General features: G+C 34.3%; 1 protein-coding gene across 1 annotated transcript in view; it reads right to left on the bottom strand.

The window, feature by feature from the left end:
- Window positions 1-21,408, bottom strand: part of bchs (WD repeat and FYVE domain containing 3 bchs) — an 81,986-nt gene that overhangs the window by 43,831 nt on the left and 16,747 nt on the right. Inside the window, exons 8-22 of the mRNA XM_090160905.1 lie at window positions 15,163-15,365; window positions 14,402-14,499; window positions 14,141-14,319; window positions 13,785-13,874; window positions 13,531-13,724; window positions 13,308-13,446; window positions 6,626-6,726; window positions 6,081-6,232; window positions 5,233-5,346; window positions 4,423-4,684; window positions 3,500-3,714; window positions 3,077-3,426; window positions 2,761-2,997; window positions 1,968-2,143; window positions 1,334-1,777 (exon numbers count right to left, since the gene is read on the bottom strand). Coding sequence (XP_090017031.1) covers window positions 1,334-1,777; window positions 1,968-2,143; window positions 2,761-2,997; window positions 3,077-3,426; window positions 3,500-3,714; window positions 4,423-4,684; window positions 5,233-5,346; window positions 6,081-6,232; window positions 6,626-6,726; window positions 13,308-13,446; window positions 13,531-13,724; window positions 13,785-13,874; window positions 14,141-14,319; window positions 14,402-14,499; window positions 15,163-15,365 — 2,954 coding nt within the window. The remainder of the gene's footprint in view (window positions 1-1,333; window positions 1,778-1,967; window positions 2,144-2,760; window positions 2,998-3,076; window positions 3,427-3,499; window positions 3,715-4,422; window positions 4,685-5,232; window positions 5,347-6,080; window positions 6,233-6,625; window positions 6,727-13,307; window positions 13,447-13,530; window positions 13,725-13,784; window positions 13,875-14,140; window positions 14,320-14,401; window positions 14,500-15,162; window positions 15,366-21,408) is intronic.

Raw genomic sequence — 21,408 nt, 5'->3', positions numbered from 1 at the left:
GATTATCAAGAAATCATGGACGAATTAGTAATCGATGAAAAGAGCAAGACCCAATACTTATTAATTATAGCAAGATGTTGTACCATTAAGACTTGGTGGTTAAAATGGCAGTACAAAAATGTCCTAGCTCATTTACCACCGATTGTTTAGTCTCTACAGTAGTTACCACTTTGAATAAATATTTCAAATAAAATAAGACTTCAAGGTTTGTAATCCAATTTTCATCATTGTGTATTAGTTATTTTAATTTATACTATGAAAATAGGCTATCAGTCTAAGGTTTGGGTTTCTCGTCTTCCAAATTATTTCCATCCATTTTCTCTCTTCCTTATAACTCTGATTGTGCCTTATTATCTGACATCAGAATGAGGAAAACGTTATCCAGACTAAGAGGTAAATCAGTCTGATAACTAGTCCTTTTTGTTGAGCTATGGATTCCTAATACTATATGAAGGTAGTTCTTATGGTAAAGAATTCAAACTAATCCCTTTGCGTTACCCATACCAAAAAATAAGTTGGCTTTTAGTTTGTATTTAGTTGGTATTAAGTTGGTTTTAAGTTGTCAGCATTTTTCAATAGACTAGTTAAAGGGGTAATAAGTGGATATTAAAGGGATCCATCACTCACAACAGGGGGAGGCATAGGGGTAACATAAAATCCAGACTTGCAGTGTGCTTCAAAACCAGTTTTTTTGTGACCCCTATGCCTTCCCCTGTTGTGAGTGAGGGATCCCTTTAAGTTGGCAGTATGGTTTTAGTTGGGAATAAGTTGTTTTTATGTATGGTTTTAGTTTGTATTTGTCCCAAATACAAACTTAAAACCAAGTTCCTAGACCACTTAATTTTTGGTAAGGGTTATTTGGTTGTTTTAACAACTTTTCATAAGATTTCAAACCAAAATTTGTGGCTGTCCTATGATATTAAAAACCTAAGACTTCCTATGGGGAAGAAACCCTAAATAGTGGGCAATGACAAAGCTTATTGATCATATTACTACATGAGAATACCGCTTATTGTGGTCCTATTGATATCCTATGATGGTAAGAATAATTGGATTTAGTAGGACACTTTGGATGTTATGCAAATTTAAAACTCTAAGAGACTTTCTATTTCAATGCATTTCTATTGTTTTTTTTTCTTTAAGGATAGTGAACCGATTGAAATAAATGTAGCACTGAAATAAAAATAATTAATATCAGTAAATTTGTAAATTAATGGACCCATATTAATTGGATTTGGAATTCTTATGCAGAAAATTGGCAACTTAAGTGATGTTAACAACTTTCTGTGAACCCCAACGCAGCATCTATAAGCAAAACAACAGTAACACTCACCATTTTAGCAATAGCTTTACAGTCGGTTTTAGTGTAGACTCGGCGTATCCTTGCTAATGTCATTACTGAAACCGCAGACGAATTAAGTCCAAACACTACTCTTTCTTCTGCTACCAAAGCTGAAAGCTGGTGAGTGGATGCTGCAACAGCAAGTTCCACAACAGTACCAACACTAGTTACGCTTGGTCCAGAAGAAGCTCCCTTGTTATTATTAACGGGAATAGGTGGTGCTTGAAGACTACCAACGTACGTTGGACCCAGCTGGTATATCAGAGACACTGAATGGGGTGACAAAACCTCTTCCAGTAGATGGCAAGGGCCTTGCTTCCAAATCAACCTGGAGGTTGATCGGAGAGCAGGCGGTGTTCCTATGAATCCGTAGACAGAAGAAGCAACTGTTAAATTAGCAGCTCCACCACCAGGATTTTGAGAGACATAATGGAGCTAGAAATATAGAATGCCAAAATATTAATATAAAAGTATTTGAGGTGTTAATGTTTAATTTATAAAAAGAGGTTAGTCAAATGGAGATTATTTATTAGTATTGAAATTTATTGAAATTGAATTATCCTCTATGGTTAAAAGGTGGGGCTTCTAAGATTAGTTAATTTCTTGCTTGAATTACCACACACACCTTTTGAGTTTTAATATGCTGTGAGTCCAGATAAACAGACAAGGAACTGTTTTTCAAAACGGCTCTGTTCAAGACAACAACTAAATGATGCCACTGGCTCTCCTGTAAGAGTTCTGGGGACCAAATCCTCGCACAAACTTCATCTTTTGATCCATCTGCTGCATCTAAATCCAAATCTAAAAGAGAAATATGTTATGGAAAACGTAACATACAGTGTTCTTTAAAATAGGTCAACTGAGAATAGAAATATGTGAATCAACCAAGAAATAAAATAAACTGAAACAATCAAATATATGATAAGAATTGATTTTATATGCTATACACGCACCCGAGAAAGTGCAAGGTAAAAAAATTGGGCTAAGACTGCAAAAAATATAGTGCCTGAGCCAAGATGGAAAAATATTGTCCTATACACATTAAAGAATTTAATTTTCTTAAAACAAGACTTAAGTCTTATTAGTTAATAGTTTTGAAAATGAACTGATTTTCAAAGTGCCTTGGGTATTAGCCTAGCTGATTATTATTATTACTACCAAGGATAATAATATACTATTCAGTTCAGTTGTGAACCCAAGTCTGAGGTGGGTCCGAGTGTCAGTGTCGAAAATGTGTTCAGTAAGAAAATTAGCATTAAAAGAATTAGCAATGTTGTACTTCAATTATGATTTCTGAAGAAAGTGTATATTAGCCCAAATTTTTCTACCAGGCCAAAAAACAGCTCTGCACATATATAGTTAAGGTTACCATAAATGTATGCTTATAATAATTATATTTAAAAACATCAGATACTGACTGGAATGTTTGAAAGGCATTTCCTGAGTAGATACAAGAATTGATTTATCAGCAGGTGAAAGCTGTAGAGAGAGACACACGAGTTGGCTACCTTCTTCCCCAGGTTTATTACTATTCAGGTTCCTTATTAATGTTAAAAGGCGAACTGGGTGAGGATCTGCACTGTTATCACTAAATCTGTCAACGCAAAACCAAGTTGAAAAACTAAGGCCAGGTTGAGGAGGAAAAACTCTATCTCCTACAATAAAATGAAAATCAGTAAACAAGGAATTATTAAGAATTGGAATATTTAACGTAAGATATATCGTTATTCTTACCAGTTCCAATTCCTCCTATAACGGAAGACGTGTCTGGCCCCATGCCCACCATACCAACACCTACTACTTGAGGGCCAGTAGCACTTTGTGGTGCGATACTCGGTAAGAAAAGACAACTGAAACCTTCTGATGACATATCAAACTCAACAAAAGGAGGTGTTATAGCTGTTCCATGTAGTCTACAATCTCTTGGTGTTGTCATGGAAACCAGAGTCTTAACTCTGGTCAAGGGAACTGGACCACCATCTCTCTGGTTAGCTGGCCTAATCTCAAATTTTCCACAAGAAGGATCTGTACCAATCTCATCAAAAGGTAAGCAACAAAGAGGTGAAGAAAGGCGCATGAAAGAGCTGAAAAGCAATTGAATTTTAAGCTCAGGCAGCATTAATAATGGATTACAAACAATCACAAAACTATACACACCGCAGATCTCTTGGTTCAAGAGCTTGAGCGGAAAGTCTTTCCAATATATACTGAATCGGGACATGTAAAGGATGACTTTCACTCTCTAAAGCGGATTTACAGAGAGAGAGAAGCTCAGATGGCAAACCAGCCTCACACATAACTTGTTGATTTCTTTCTGATCGGACCAGCGACCTTAAAACTTCTGTTATATACAGCTGCAAAGTTTTTCCCATCTGCAAGTAGACAAACTAGTTGTTGCACAAAAAACTATTCTTACTAAACAAGTAGTGGTGGAGCTTATAAAAGTTGGTTACATGGGATTTACAAGAAAATTATATACATATATAGTTGAAATGTCTAAGGAAGACTTTAGTGAGACGGATGATTACGTTAGAATTTTTATTTAAGACTTGGCTGAAACAAAAGTATTTTAAATATATTACTTGAGTTTTTTTAACCAGCTAAATGTGTTTTTAAATTTTATTGATAGCTAATTACCCAGAGCACTCTACTGTGAGGATGAATTAAGGTTTATTAAATCATTTTTCCTCAAAATGTTTTTGAGTGAGCATCATCCATTTTTCTACAATACCCAGTCAACAAAATTGAGAATATGTGTAACATTCTACATTCAACAAATTTGAAGTCTCAGGTGCATTCGCAGCATGGTAGCAATTGAGCTGTATACATTTCAAGTGTATACGTACATAATTTCCTCATGGTATTAGTGAATAACACTTTAAAAAGGCTATAGGGTAAAATGACCAGTAAAAATATTTTTATTGGTCATTTTAATTGAGTAACATGCAGTGCAAATGTGAAATAAATTTTAAGTAGCTATTTTTAAATAGAATATTAAATAATTTGCTGGTAAATCAAATAAGTCAAAAACTTAAATAAATTGGTTTAGATGATGTTAATGTTATTTAACATAACCATACCTCTTGTTCCTCTTCACATTCTATGGAAGGAATTAGATGAAGTAGAGTCATGACTACCCCAGGATGCACTATGACTGGTTCCGGAACTGGTGGTATCAATGACAATGGTCCAACATGAGGGGCACTAATCCCTCTCAGAGGCTTTGATAATGATGAATTATTAGTATCAACTACTGCAGTAGATCCGTCAGTAGAACTGCGATGACTTGGTGAATTACTTGGATTTGCTCCCACATGTAACCAACTCAATGCTGTACCTTGCCTTTAAAATGTGAAAGGGTACATTAAAAGACAATGCAAGCATGGACAAGAATGAAATAATTGTATGATTTAATATTAAAAAATAAATAAACCGATGAGTTCGAAAAAGCAACATTGTTCCCGTAATTTGTGTTTCTTTTTTAATTTTTTAACTAAGCAAATGACAATCAACTAATACATAAAAGCGTGCACCTACAGAGTTCACTCTTTTTATAGATGTATTTGTCTATATATATTATAGCCATTCAAATAGTAAAAGCATAGTGGAAACAGCTGACTCCAGCCAATAGGCACCGCATGTTTGGATTTTCTACCCATGGAACATTTACCATAAGCAAAACTGGTTACATATAACTTGCTTTAAGATTTGAAAAAACAAATGATCTAATAATGAAAATAATGTTGTGCGTGGTTTTGCAGTTAAAAATATTTACAGTTATTGTTTGTTTTTTATCTTATGTCAATGTAGACTGGTACAAAAAATGTTTACGGGGATTTAGAAAACCATTTCCAATAATTATCATACAAAAAAGGAAATCCAAAACTTACTTATCAAAAGCATCTAATGCCATGTCATAAAGTAAACGAGTTACAAGGCAAACATAAATAAGAATATCGGGTGGTGGTCGAAAAGATGAAATTTTCTCCTCTGAATTTTGTGATCTAAAAGAACCAAAAAATATTTAGAAATTTTACCCATAAAATAAACTGCACTTTCATGATCTAAAGTTTGAAAAATATATTTATAAAAAAATTCTTTATTTAATTATGTCTGCATAAGGAAAATAATTATAAATACTTGCAAAAGATGGAAAACAAATAAAGGCTGAACAAGCTGATTCATATATGGTACATATTTAATTCATTATTTATGTACGAAAGGTGGTAAGACAGTTTGAGTTGTTCTAATTACAGAGATAAGTATTTGATCTGGAAAACGGATGAGTTGAGGAGGGAAACCAGATATCACGGACATATGGGTACACAGTCCCCCATTATTTTGGGAATATCTATGAAATAATTAACCAGGCAATGCCCAAGTTTCGAACTCAATATCTTCATTTGATTGATGTTCCATTTCTATTTCTATACCAAACGATACGAAGGACAGTCAACACCCAATGTTTATGCGTTAAAACCACAAAACATGAGAGCATGATATCACCCATTGAGTGAGGGACAGCTTATACCCAATAACAACACCACTGAGGCCAAAAATGATACAGCGACAGTAAGAGCTCGATATGAAATATCAATCAATGTATAATTGGCTTTTCTATCACTAACGGACAGCCAATGACCAAAATTTACACAGCGAAGGCATGATATAACCTATCCAGAGTTGTACCATTTTCTTTCTATTGTTAAGTTACCAACTAATTTGTTCATTATTGTACCTTATGAAGCTTTCATTGTAGGTTCCATTTGTGAATATGGAATTAAAAACTAATTCATTTAACGGTGAGAAAGCATCGCTAGAAGGAAGATGTGCAGTTTCTGTAAAACATCCAAGTAGCCTTATGGTATCAGTCAGGCTTGTGTGACATATCTGAAACAGAAAAAAAAAACTTTTTCACTGTTGTACGTGACTTTGACCCAAGGGTGTCCAAGTATCAAAACCTTATCTTTATAATTATTTCAAAAGGATAACAACAATTAATTATAAATATAACTATCTTTAAAAATTGCCCTGACAGTAATAATAAGAAAAGATAATAATCAAATTTAAAGAGGGACAGGTAAAATTAATCTAAAACTAAGTGATTTTTTGTGTAATAGAATTAAATAACAATGTTATGAATATTTTTAGAACAGTATATGGTACTACTGTTTGGTCAGAAAACTGAACATGAGGAAAAATTTTAAATAAGTGAATAAATTGTTGTGCCACTTTATCATTCGGATTCCATAATGATATACATAAAATTTTCAAATAACATACCTCTGAAGCAAAAAATCTTGCATTTGCCGGTTCAAACCTCATGGCCATTGCCAATGTATTGAAAACTGTTCTCAAAAGTGCCATGAGCTGTTTTCGATCAACTTTACGAGATAGCAATAAAAATATTTAATATTAATTCATTGCCACAAATAATTATTGATAATGGGCATAAAGGACTTGAAAATAAAAATATCACTCAACACTAGTGATTGTATGGGGTGACATTTGAGTCGGGGTCAGGGAGTGAAAAAAACCGAAAAACCGACTTGGGTCAGCATTTTTAATTTTTATTTTTAAGCGATTTCTAGCTACAAAAGTGACACATCTATTTAAAAGTAAAAGTAAAACCAAAAACGAAATCAAAACAACGGCGAACGAGAGGACCCTTACCAAAAAATAAGTTGGCTAAAAACCACTTACGACAACTTGATTTCAACTTGGTTTTCAGTTTGTATTTGGGACAAATGCCTACTAAAAATAACTTAAATCGTCTTTATTAATCAACTTATTTCCAACTAAACCAGAATTGACATTTACATTTAACTACTTAAAACCAACTTAAAAATAATATGTAACTTCCTGACTACTAAAAACCAACTAATTAGAAACTTGGCAAAAGAAGTATTTTCCTACCAACTGAATAACAACTCATTACCCCTTCAACTAGTAACTTGAAATATGCTGACAACTTGAGCCTACTTAATACCAAGTTAATATCAACTAATAACGTGTATACAAACTAAATACAAACTGAAATCCAACTTATTTTTTGGTAAGGGGAGAGCCTGGCGAGTTTGACAGGACCTTCGTACCTTCGAACCAGAGAAGTGGCTGAGATAATCATTGAGTTGGGAATAATACTATCTAGAGCCCCAGTTCAAATTTTCCCCATAGGCTTTAACACAGCATTAGTGAAGATAGGAACGAAAATCATGGGAGGGTTGCCACCTATGAGCGAAAAATGCAACTATTTGCCCCTGCCGCCACCTATTAGCGACTTTGGGAATTATTATAATTTTAACTTTTTAATTAAAGAGGGAAAGCGACGCGTTTTTAAGAAAAGTTTTTATAACGCGTTTTTTTAAATTAAAGTCATGTATATCTGAAAACTCTTTATTAACACAATAAAGCTTTCTTTTGTGAGTTCTTTACTATTTTGTAATAGATTTTGGGTGAAATTTTAAGCATAATGGGTAGGAAATGTGCAGTTTCATCTTGCGAAAATAATGGAAGAAACAAAAAAGTTTTTGGCATAAGTAGGAGCAGCACTAATATTCCAAAAAAATAGAAGACATTTTTATTCTAAATTATTCAAAATTACAATAAGGTTTCCAGGTAAAGTGAATCCTTTGTTGCAAAAATGGCTCAAAGCCATTGGAAGATCAGACTGTGTTCCAAACGCAACAGATGCAGTTTGCGGTTATCATTTTTCAGAGGAAGACTTCAGGAAAAACACCACTTTTAAAATGCTTACCCTTACCAAAATATAAGTTGGCTAAAAACCACTTAGGACAACTTGTATTTCAACTTGATTTTCAGTTTGTATTTGGGACAAATGCCTACTAAAAAATAACTTAAATCGTCTTTATTAATCAACTTATTTCCAACTAAACCAGAATCAACATTTACATTTAACTACTTAAAAGCAAATTAAAAATTATATGTAACTTCCTGACTAATTAAAACCAACTTAAAAATAATATGAAACTTCCTGACTACTAAAAACCAACTAATTACAAACTTAGAAAAAGAAGTATTTTCCTACCAACTGAATAACAACTTATTAACCCTTCAACTAGTAACTTGAAATATGCTGACAACTTGAGCCTACTTAATACCAAGTTAATATCAACTAATAATGTGTATACAAACTAAATATAAACTGAAATCCAACTTATTTTTTGGTAAGGGTACAAACACCGCAACACCTTCACATTTCTTAAATACTAATTTTAGAGCTGGCATGGTACTATTTAAAAAGAAAATAAATTATTAGACCATTACTTAGATAACTTTTTACAGAAAACGTATAGTAGACAGTTGGGTAGAGGAGTGGTTAGCACTTTCCCCTCGCAGCAAGAGGAGCCGGGTTCGATCCCAGCTAGTGGTACTGGGTGAAAATCCGGAACCACTCCTTGTGTGTAAAGTTTGTAAGTTTTCTCCCCATTGGTTAAAGGGGTTTTCCCCCGAGATCTTAGGTTTCTCCTTCCCATATAAACTTGCTGAGGTTAACGGTAATAGTTAGTGTATATTCTTTATTATTTATATTCATTATTTATTAATTTATATTCATTATTATTTATTTATATTCATTATTTATTTATTTATATTCATTAATTATTTATATTCATTATTTATTTTTTATATTCATTATTTATTTATTTATATATATTCATTATTTATTTATTTATATTCATTATTTATTTATATTCATTATTTATTTTTTATATTCATTATTTATTTATTTATATATATTCATTATTTATTTATTTATATTCATTATTTATTTATATTCATTATTTATTTATATTCATTATTTATTTATAGTCATTATTTATTTATTTATATTCATTATTTATTTATAATCATTATTTATTTATTTATATTCATTATTTATTTATATTCATTATTTATTTATATTCATTATTTATTTATAATCATTATTTATTTATAATCATTATTTATTTATTTATATTCATTATTTATTTATTTTAATTATTATTTATTTATTTATATTCATTATTATTTATTTGTATTAATTTTTTACATACTTTATTTTGTTTTAGTGCAATTTAATCTTTTAAAATACTCTAAATTATTTCAAAATGAAATATGATTTACCAAGAAACTTCGTTGTTTTGTTTTTTAGCTTTAAATTATAATAGTTCACAAAGTGGCGGGGGGCCATCGAAGAATTTTTCATTTAAATAGTTGCATTTTTCGCTCAAAGGTGGCTTTTGTCGTAGTTGATAACCCTCCCATGATTTTCGTTCCTATCTTCACTACATTTAGGAGTTTTAATATATTAAAAGAGTTAATTAGATAACTAAGATCTAATATTCGTTAAAAAAAATTTGCATAATATTTATTATCACACAATGGTTCTAAGTAAATAAAACAAAACAGCCAATGCTAGCTGTTTTAAACATCACATGACAATTTAAAATTAGGAATCTGTCACATGATCCAATGAAAAAAAAGTAGCTGATAAAGTATGACGTCGAATGTTTTTTAAGAGCCCTAATTGGTGGAAAGCTATGACGTAATATTTTTTAAACTCGATAAGAAGAACGAAAGCTGAGCGATTTTTTTCCATTTTTTATCGAGTACTCGGTTTATACGAATGCTCGCATAGCCCTGAAACTCGTTAATACGAAAACTGCTTAACGAGTCTTTATCGAGTTTAACCTTGAACCAATTTTAAACTCGAAAGTTTAGCGAGTTTCTGGACAAGGCTTATCGAGTTTCGAGCCGAGTACTCAAGCTCGAACTCGATTCGAGTACTCGATTTAAGCGAGTGCTCGCACACCCCTAGACTTTTCATAAAATCCACATCAAAGAACTGCCTAGGAGGTGATATACTCTAGGAAGGGACATGTGGGGTGGCGGAGTGGTTAGCACTTTAGCCTCGCAGCAAGAGGAGCCGGGTTCGATCCCAGCTTGTGGCACTGGGTGAAAACTCGGAACAACTCCTTCTGCGTTGAGTTTGCAAGTTCTCTCCCCACAGATTTAAGGGGTTTTCCCCCCGAGTTCTTCGGTTTCCCCTTCCATAAAAACTTGTCTAGGTTAACGGTAATAGTTAGTGTAGGGAGCTGTTGGCTCGATCTCGTGGCATGCAGGGCTTGCCACCACCCTCCTACGCATTGTAACCCGGCCACCTGAATTAAGGGCTTCAAAAGTCGCATGATGACTAAGGCCTAAGGTGGTGCCTTGGGTATTAGCCTAGCTGATTATTATGTAACCGTCTGTAGTCTTTGGTTTTTATTGATTTTTCGGAAAACATGTTTGCCAGCTTGTTGACGTACATCGATGCGAGTTGCGCCGACGATTTTAGAGCTGGAGCATACTGAACTGAACTCCCATCAAAGACTGAGAGAGAAATTTTTAGGGGGGAAAACAACACAGCCGGATTTTATGAAAACACCTATAGGCTGGCTCCCATTTTGGTTGTAGCTAAGCACTCGCTTGGGCGTTTTTTCTTTCTTTTTCTTAATTTGGAAAACCTGACAAAAAAAAACCCAACCAAAAAAATTAACAACCCGACCTGAGTCGGGTCGGGGTTGAAAACCCGGGGATCCCTGACTTACCGGGTCAGGGTCCCCATACGATCACTACTCAACACATTGTATCATTTAAATTTTTCTACATTTTCCAAGACTACTATTTGCTGATAGTAATGCTCTTTAAAATTAAGCCTAAATTGTACATCCCTGACTGTCAGACCAACGTACAAAAGTATTCTTGACACACACAATCAAGGAAATTATATGTGTTAGTAAATCAACATTCACAAATGACCACTTTCTTGGACTATTCAGCTGTAAAATTATAACTTCAAACAAGAACCAGAGCTGTAGTCGGTTTGAAGAGAAGAGCATTAAAAAACACAAACAGAATTGAGAAATAAATCCTTTTATGAAAACCAAGTAGCTAAAACAAGTTTTAAGGAGATTTCCTTTGATTTATAGTAATTTTGCGTGATTTACATTTAAATTCCAGTGTTTTTCGTTATTAATTCCTGCGAATTCCATAAGTTTTATACAACTGTTTGTTTGAATAAGTAAATACTTTTGAAAAACACAGTACATTGGTCATAATAGGCTGCTCCTAGAGGCGAGTTATTTAAAAGTAATTGTAGAAATGGTTGAATTGCTTCATTTGGCTAAGGTACTGCATACAGGGCGTCCACTAAAAAATGAAACAGGGCAAGTATCTCAAAATCTGTTTTACGTACGATTTTGAAATTTTCAAATCCTATACAAGATGTAGGGGGAAACCTAATGCGAAAATGTCGATGACCTTGAACCATGTCTTCAAGGTCATCCACAAACTAACTCGAGAACCGTAAGTGTTAGAAAGTTGGTTCCAATTAGAAAAGTGTTCCACGTGACTTTTTAAGTACAAGTAAGTTAGACCTGATCGGATTTGACCAATAGGAAGCCGAGAAATGGTAGATGAAAAACAAGAAGGTCGTTAAGTTGATAACATGTCGAAAGCGAAGTTCGGGAGCTGATAACTCTAAAGATACTCGTGTTAGAGTACTGAAATTTGCTACACATCCTCATCGGGATTGAGGGTCTTTAGTTTAAAAATTTCAATGACCTTGAACGATGTCTTCAAGGTCATCCAAAAACTAATGCGAGAACCGTAAGTGTTAGAAAGTTGGTTCCAATTAGAAAAGTGTTCCAGTCACATTGTAGGTCTAATTAGCTTTGATTCGATCAAATATGACCAATAGGAAATCGAGGAACTGTTTTTCAAAATCACAAAGGTCTTTAAAATGAAAATTGAAAGAAAACGCACATAACTCGAAACCAATTCAGGTGACACGAAATTTGATAGACAAACTCATTATGGTGGGAGTTTTTCAAGTTTGTAAAATTGGATGACCTTAACGAACTTCTTGTTTTTCATCTAGCATTTCTCGGCTTCCTATTGATTTTGAGATATTCGCCCTGGTTCATTTTTTAGTGGACACCCTGTTTATTTTACTATAATAATTATTATAGTAATTACGAAATAAAGTTATATCTTATTATTATACTGAAATACATGCAGTATTTTAAAGTTCAGTTAATCTTCTTATCTTGTAAACTGCTATTTAGTGTAAGAGCTGCTACTTTTGGTTATATACTTATACAGAACCATATCAACAAATTTAGTAGCAATAATCCTGGGTGTTTAAAAATCTTTTTAATTGGCCATTCATGGCAGGGAGCTTGTACAACCCAACCATTTTATCCGTAGCCTGCCGCAGAATAGTACTATCTGCTATGGCAGATGTCTGTAAAGGCACCAGAACCAATTATTCTTAAAATCTAAACACAATAATTAAATCAATTATTTTATTAGGTTAATTGTATTTTAAACGATTATTTGAAAAAAATTATATTACAAGTTTTCTAATCTATTTTTTCCATTGTTTATCAGCTATTTTAAATTATTCTAAGAAGCAAGGCTGTCAGTTTTTGTTATATATGTAACTAAATGGTGCTCTAAGCCTATCTGAGTGGGGCCATTATCATAGCAAGCATCCTTGTGAGGTAGACCTTTGTAAAGTTTCTAAATATCATTTTATATGTAGTAATAAAAGGTATTAATTAATTAATTAATGATCGCTGAACACTAAAACCGTCTTAGACAAACATTCCTCTCCTTAGATTTTCTCCCTTTCTGATTACGGCATAGGCATTATGTTGTAGAAATATTTTAGCCAATGAAACTAAACATGTGATAACACATTAAAATGAGGGAAAAAAGATCCAGTGGGAACGAAGCCGTGATAACCATTCCTATGTTGCTTCATGGATGGATGCGCGTGCTAATTTAATTAGATAGCTTTTGATAATGATTATAAATTTTTTTAAACATTCATTTATCAATATATTTGGTCATTATCTTATATTAATTTCTTTAAAAACATGTTACCTAAGAATGCAATAGTGAATATTTATTAAATTACCTGTATCCCATGGTACTTTAGGAGGACTACTCAAACAGCCTTCCATTGAAACCAAGACAGACATAACGTAGACAAAACCACCAACTTTCCTGAAAACTGTACGTGTTCGATGACTTTCCCGTAGAACAAAAAACAGTGACTAAAATCATTTAAAAATCAGGTACAACTTATATTTAGGCTCCACAGTATGGAAATAGGTCATAAGCGATTAAGTAACAATTACCTTTAAGATATGAGACTTTAGGTCAAGTGCTGTTACAGGAGCAGTGTGCATCAATCCCAAAAGGGTTCCCATGTCATCATCACCACCTGTGTTCAAAACAAGTTGTTGAACTATAGACAATGCCGATAAACGGCACACGGAGTATGGTACTAAATTATGTGCACAACGAGCCCCGCCAGTTTCTCTGAAAACAGCTAATAAAACAATAAAATTAACAAGGCTATTTCATCTCGAAATTATAATAACCGATATACCTGCATTACTGGCGTTAGAACTCAAATTCAAAGTTATAGCTTCCATCGTGAGTTCACCCAATGTTTGCTCATCCTCATCAATGCTTACTACTTGCAAAAAAACATCAAATAAATTTTCATTAAAGAACATAACAAGTGTGAAGATCACAATTTAATTCATTGGTTTCGTGAGCAATTAGTTCGAAAAAGGCTGCATCTAAAAAATTTTAAACTTTTTGCCAGTTTAAAAATATTTTCATCTACTCAATATTTGAATACACGTTTATCCTAAACCAAAATATTTCCCTCCTTTCGAAAGTTGTAAACTGTTACTCTGCCAATGCACATAAGAACAAAAACTTTTGTAATTCATGCACCTTTGGTATTGCTTGTGGGACCTTCTGGATAGGCTTCCTTTAAAATTGCAGCATATCTATGGAGACACGTCGCTAAAACTTCCAAGAGCCCAACTTCTCTGAAAACGTCTTTAAAAATTCCATTGTACTGCAGTATATTTAAAAGAGTACGAAGACAAACAATGCTGCATTGTAGAGAGCTAATGACGAATTTAAAAAGAGAAACATGTTACAGAAACAAATGGAGACTAACTAAATCAGGAAAACAAAAAGATGTCTTACCTTTGAGATTTTAGTAAAATACTCAGGCTTATCAATTCTTTACAAGGGACATAGTTTATATCAAAAACTATAAACTCTAGAAGTTTGAAAAATTTCTCCTGCAAGAAAAAAGAACCATGACACCACTCAGACTCAACAGCAATAATGAAATCTAAGAAAAGGGACATATAGTACTTATCTTGGAGTGCAAATTTTAACTGCGGAATTAAATTTACAGCATGGTCTCAAAACAACTCAAAAATGTTCCAAGAAACAGTTAATTTGCAATCGATGTGTAGGACTTTTTAGGACAAAATTTTCAAAAATAAGGGCAAACGTAGGATATTTTGTTGAAATTACTAAAAACTATAAGTTTAAAATATTAGGGAAAATTCTCAGTTTTTATAGGGAATCTGGTATAGTAATAACTGCACACACGATGATTTCTAAAAGGGTGGAAAACAATAAATTTGAAATGCTTTCTATAGGAAACATCAAAATATAGAAAAAATTATAAAATATGGGTGTGGTCACCCTGAATATCAGAAATTTAAGCGGCACAGCACAAAAAAAGACCAAAAAAAATTGCAATATAAGCCTCATATAGGGCAACCATATTTTAATTTTTAGCATCATTTATAAATCTAGTGTTTACCCAAAATTACTGTAAGCTTTGTTCTGCCAAAGTTTATTAATAATTATAGAGAGGATGTTACCAGTTTCTGATGGTTTTTTCCAAGCTTAACTTAATTTAATAAATTCATTTTAAATGAGACACAAACCTGGGATTGAGGTTGTTTTAAATATATTTTCTCCGCAAGTTGTGAAAGGGTATGCTGAGGTTCCAGTATAAAATAATTGGCTTTGTCCGAGTGATAAACTGTACTTATTGCATCTAATACCACATTACAAAGGTATGTTGTTTGGGCTTTTAGAAATACAGACTGCAAAACTTGAAATGCTTGAATATTCCTTACGCTCGCACCTAAATTCATGAACAACAATTGATCAAAGGTCTGGAACTAAAAAAAAAGCTAAAGGGAAACGCTTCGTTGGGCTTCCGTTTTGCCATGGCAACTTAAAATTGAAAAAAATACATCGTAAAATAACATGGGAAAACTTAAATTCAAATAATTTGTTTATTAAAAAAATAGTAAATTTTACATAAAATGGCGGATATAAATATAAATTGAAGTAGGGTTTAGTACATACGGAGGATAAAACATAATGAGTTTATTTAAAAATATAATTTAACATAATAAATATTAATGATAAACTAATTACAACCGTTCTCAAGGGAGAGGGAGGTGCAAAAACTAACTACATCAAACGTTAGCTAGCCAACAGCAACAACAGCAACAACTTCCGCGCATGCTACACGATAACAAAACCACGCCAAATATGACGTCATTGTACAACTATATGACAACGCTAATATTTAATTTTACCTCATTTCTTCACTCCCCCTCTTTGACAGATAGGACAATGTTTAACTTCATAATTGTAAAATTTTTAAACAGCTCATAAAACAAGTCTTATTTAAGGTTTTTGTTAATATATGCGCTACATTATTAATAGTTTTTACATATTATAAATCAAATGTTTTCTTTTCTATATTAACCCAAACAAAATGAAACTTTATATCGATATGCTTTGTACGTTGATTCTCTATATTATTTTTCGAGAGAGCAATAGCGGCTTGATTATCACAGTTAACTAAAGGCTTATTAAAGTTTACATTAAATTGTTCATTTTCACGCAATATCGGTTGGAGCCACAACAGTTCTTTAATTGCTTCAGTTAAACCCACGTATTCAGTCTCAACCATTGATAGCGCCACTGACTTCGGATTGAAGGACATCCATGAAAATCAGCTAGGCTAGGCTAATCAGCTAGGCTATCGCTATAGATGACTAGTAGCGGACTTTCCACGCGTTGGTAAACCAGTCCATAATCAGCTTTTGACAGTACATATTGCATCAATTTGCGGAGTCTGATCCAGTGATTATACCCCAGATTACAATTAAACTGTGACAGGGCAATGAAGCTGTACAAAATGTCTGGTCGGGTCCGTTGAGCCACAAACAAATGACAGCCTCTCAGCGCTGTTAAATATTATCATATGGTACTTCACATAGTTGGCCGTTTTGTTTTGTTTCTGGCAGTTTATTGTTTTAGTTCTCCCTCCTTTTGATCATGACATAGTTTAGGGTAAAGTACATAAATAACAACATTAAGGGCAACAAGCGCTTGGTATGGTACATCTCTCCTCTCATTTTTATCGTCTTCCGAAACTGGACAATCGGCTTTGGTTAATGTTATACCCTGCATCATTGGTAGATTAACGGGCTTCTCAACTTGTACTTCAAAACGTTTCCCAATTTCTTCTATATATTTTGTCTGGTGTAACTTCAAAGTTCCATCTTCTCGGAAGTCAAACATCACTCTCAACAAACTAGTCCTTTCTCGAGGGGCTAGTCACTCCACGTAATCAGTGTACAAGCCCATACCTTTGACTGTACTAATGAGATTACGCGTAATCTTTAAAGTCTGTACCTTTATCAGTGTTGAGTATGCGTAATCGGTGTACAGGCCATCTGACAGTGGTTAGCCCCTCATCCTTTCCTTCAACTTGTCCATAGCCCTACGCTACAATTCTCGCTTTATATCTGATGATCTTTGCAGCTGTATCCTTCTTTAGTGCGTATACCCAATGGCAGACTATTATCTTCTCATTGTGTTTTTCAACTACTATCGCTACCCGTCTCTCTTCCAGAACGCTCATCTCCTGATCCATAGCCCATTGCCATTTTGCCTTTTGTGGCGACTTAATAGCCTCTTCATAATTTGCTGGGATAACCACTTAGGTACAACTCGGCTCAAAAACTTCTGAGATTTCTGTAGGAGATATGCCCGAAACTAACTGTTAATATATAAGTAGAAAAAATCATAATATCTATTTACATATAATTGGTGAGCCTATGTTTGTTTAATCTTGTAATTCTAGAGTTCGTCGCCAGGTGTCTCACCCCAGAATTTGTTACTACTAACTCGCCCTAGTGGCCCTTTTTTTTAATAAAGTTATCTACACTTGTTATCCAAATTGTTGAACTGAAAGGCAGTGTGTTTAATGTGGCTCCTACAACACAACTATTAATCAACTAAGAAAGAAACGTAACTAAGGTTATGGGCCCAGATCAATACTTCTAGCTAATCCAGAAAAATTTAATCTCAAGGAATGGAAAATTAATTTAAGCCTTAGGACGTTTTTTTTATGAAGAAAACCAAGATGGCGGCTGCTATACAAAATGAAGACTCAAATTAAAGTAAAATAGAATTGAATATTATATTTCCATGGATAAAATTACCTGAGATGTTAAAATTTTCTCAATTACGAAGAGTGGAAATGTGACATGCGTATGATGTTATCAGCTCATTCTTTACTTGTACACATTGAAGAAAAGACCAAAGTACCCCAAGACCCTGCTGAATTAAAGGAATTCAATATACAGAAGGCTAAAACCATGGGATATCTATATTATGGTATTAAACGAGAGATAAGCGATTTACTACGAAGTGCGGGCAAAGATACGCCTCTAGAATCCTGGAAATACTTGGAATCAATGTACCAACCCAAATCAAAAGCAAGGATTTCAGTTTTACGGAAAAATTTTGTTACAATGAAGATGCGGGATAATGAAAAAATGTAAACATTCATTGGAAGAGTTGAAGGCGCAGCAGCACAACTGAAAGACGCAGGCAGAATAGTACCGGATGACGAAATAGCTTATCAGCTGATTCAGGAGTTACCGATGGATTATGAAGTAATAGTAAAGATGATGTACGCGTGGGATGACAAGGATTTCACAACTACAAGAGTTAAAATGGCATGATTAGTGAAGCTGGTCGAATGCGAATGGGTAATCATTCCAAGAAAGAGGATGAAGTATTGACAGTGACGAAAAACCAGGATTTTGGCAAACTAAGAGTTCCAACAACAAATTTTTCTGGAAATAAGTCTACTCCTGTATGTCATCGATGCGCACAGCCAGGACATTTTATACGGAATTGCCCACAACGTCCCCCAATCGCAGAAAGTAGATTTCGACATCGAGGGACAAGTCGCGGATACCAGAATCGATATCGGGGTTTCCGACAAAATAATAATGGTTTTAACCAAACATATGATGTCATGACGGTCTCTGGATCACCAAGGGGTACAAATGAAATTCCATGGAACCAATGGACTTGGGATAGCGCGAGCGGTGCTCATTTATGCAAAGACAGACGATGGTTTCAAGAACTTAGTGAGGTGAAACCAGTAATAATGAATTCCTATCAAGGACATTTCCAGATTGTAGGAATGGGAACTGTCATATTGTTACTTGTCGTTAACGGTCTTAAACGATACATAAAATTGGTTTTCAAGTTGACTAATGGATATTCTAGGAGGGGTGGAAATAGGATGATTGATGTTTTCGACAAACACAATGCCCAAGTCATGAAATTTAATGGTACAAATGGACTTTACAATTTGTTAGCAGAATTGCCAGATGGCATCTCAATGGATAAACCTCTTACTGAACCACCAATTGCATGCTCAACTGAGAAGTCAAATGATGGGGACATTGAACTTTGGCACAGGAGATTTGGCCATTTCAACATCCAGACTATTGCGGTTATGTCTAAATCAGGAGCTGTGATTGGAATGCCTGAATTAATTAGGAAAAATTTGTATTGTGAAGATTGTAAAGAGACAAAAATGCGAAGACCGACTCGAAGATCATTCGATAACCGTTTAACAAATGGTCCGATGGAATTGGTTCATGCAGATATTTGGGGTCCTACAAAATACCCATCACAGTCAGGCTATGTCTATTATTTACTATCATCGAAGATCATTGGAGATGGACTGCTGTGTTTCCATTGTCCAACAAATGGCAGGCCTTTGAAAAAATAAAAGAGTACATCGCTAGAATGGAGAGAGAAACCAGGTTGAAAATAAAAGCAATAAAAACCGATAACGGACTAGAATTTTGCTCAAGGAAGATGTCTGGATACCTGCAAGAATTGGGTATTAGGCATTTGCGAACCAATACTTACACACCACATCAAAATGGGGTGGCAGAACGTTTTAACCAATCTGCACTTCAAGCTATACGAGATATGCGAAAGCAAGCGAATCTACCTCCAGGTTTTTGGGTAGAACTTCTTTACACTTATGTGTATCTGCGAAACCGATTCCCGCAACGAATTTTGCACTGGAAAACACCTTATGAATTGAAGAAAGGAACCACACCGAATGTATCGTATATTAGGAAGATTGGGAGCATGGTTCACCGATTCATACCGAAAGGAGAGCGCAATGATAAGTTCTCTGATACTGCAGAAGTTGGAGTTCTTGTCGGATATGCGATACACACTAGAGGCTATCGCATATGGAATCGAACTACCAACAAAATAATTGAAAGTCACCAAGTTACAGTGAACGAGATGAAAGTCTACAAGCCACAACGAGCTACAGAAAAAAATGATATAGGCTTTCACTTCCAAGACGCGATGGATGAAGATAGTAAAATTGTGTGTTTCCGTTTCCTTCCTTGGAACAAAGAGAAAATGATGGAACTAATTGCCACTAGGAATCAAGTGGACGATCTTCAGCCAAGTACCACAGGAACAGGGGAAAAGATTCCTATCACAATATATAGGGAAAATGAGCGTACTCCCATCTTTCAACGTGATATTGTCGCTAGATCCATCGGAAATCGTTCGGATGTATACTATTTCCATGATGGACATAGAATCAGAAGCCGAAAAGAAGCAGCTGATTACTGTAGTAAAAACAATTTGGATGTTGACATAAGTCAATTAGACTTCTCACCTAAAAATATAATGACCGGACCAATAAAGATGATACCAAATACAATTGAAGAGCAACCAAACATGGAAACAGAAATAGCTGGCCCAAATGTTGTAGACAGCACTATTACAACATTTTTTTAAGGTTTGGAATGCTGTGAAGTTGTACTTGTTAATCCAATGACTTTCAAGGAAGCCATGGAATCCTGTGATTCTCAAAAAAGGAAAGAAGCAATGATGGACGAAATTGCGACTTTGGAAAAACGGAAAGTCTTTGAAGATGTCTAACCACCTAAGGATGCCAAAATACTTGGAAATAAATGGGTTTATGTGCGCAAATGAGATGAAAATGGTGAAGTTGTCAGACACAGAGCACGTTTAGTTGCAAAAGGATACGAGCAAGAGAAAGGACTAGATTTCCACGAAGTATATAATCCAGTAGTTAATTTTTCACTTGTGAGACTTTTCTTTTTATTGCTGGTTGTCTGTAAAGGATGGATTGATAGACATTTGGATGTCAAGTGTGCTTTGTTGTATGGCGCCCTTGATGAGGAATTCCTGATGGATTTGACGACAATAAAGGCAATGTCTGGATGCTGAAGAAAAGCCTTTATGGTCTCCACCAAGCTGGACGTTGCTGGTATGAAGAACTAAATAAGAGACTGAAGCAAATTGGACTCATTCCATTAAGTTCCTGTGAATGCATATATCGAAGTGGATGGAACGCATTTATACTTATTTATGTAGATGATATTCTACTCATCGCTCGAAATGAATCTGTTAAAGCCGACATTATGAAGAAGATCACATCCATTTTTTATGTCAAAGATTTGGGACATGTCCGAACGTTCTTGGGTGTCAAATTTACTCGAGATGAGAAAACGAACAATTTTTATTTCGAACAAAGTGGGTATATTCAAAAATTGCGTACCTTATTTTCGATGATACGATTCCAGAAGGCAAACGAGCCATTGAAAGTTGGTTCCACATTCAACTACGATACTATGCATCAAGAAGAAGATATCGGATTACCATACCGCCAACTTGTTGGTTCTCTATTATTCATAGCACGGATGACCAAACCAGACATCCTTTATGCTGTCAGTGTGTTATCACGATATAACACGAAGCCAAGTATGGTTGCTTGGAAACATTTAGAACATCTTTTT

Source organism: Leiobunum rupestre, chromosome 10 (genome assembly GCF_980474605.1).
Source record: "Leiobunum rupestre chromosome 10, qqLeiRupe1.1.hap1, whole genome shotgun sequence".
In the NCBI taxonomy this organism is placed as follows: domain Eukaryota; kingdom Metazoa; phylum Arthropoda; class Arachnida; order Opiliones; family Sclerosomatidae; genus Leiobunum; species Leiobunum rupestre.
Note: the sequence above shows the minus strand (reverse complement) of the source record. Positions and strands in the feature narration are given on the sequence as shown.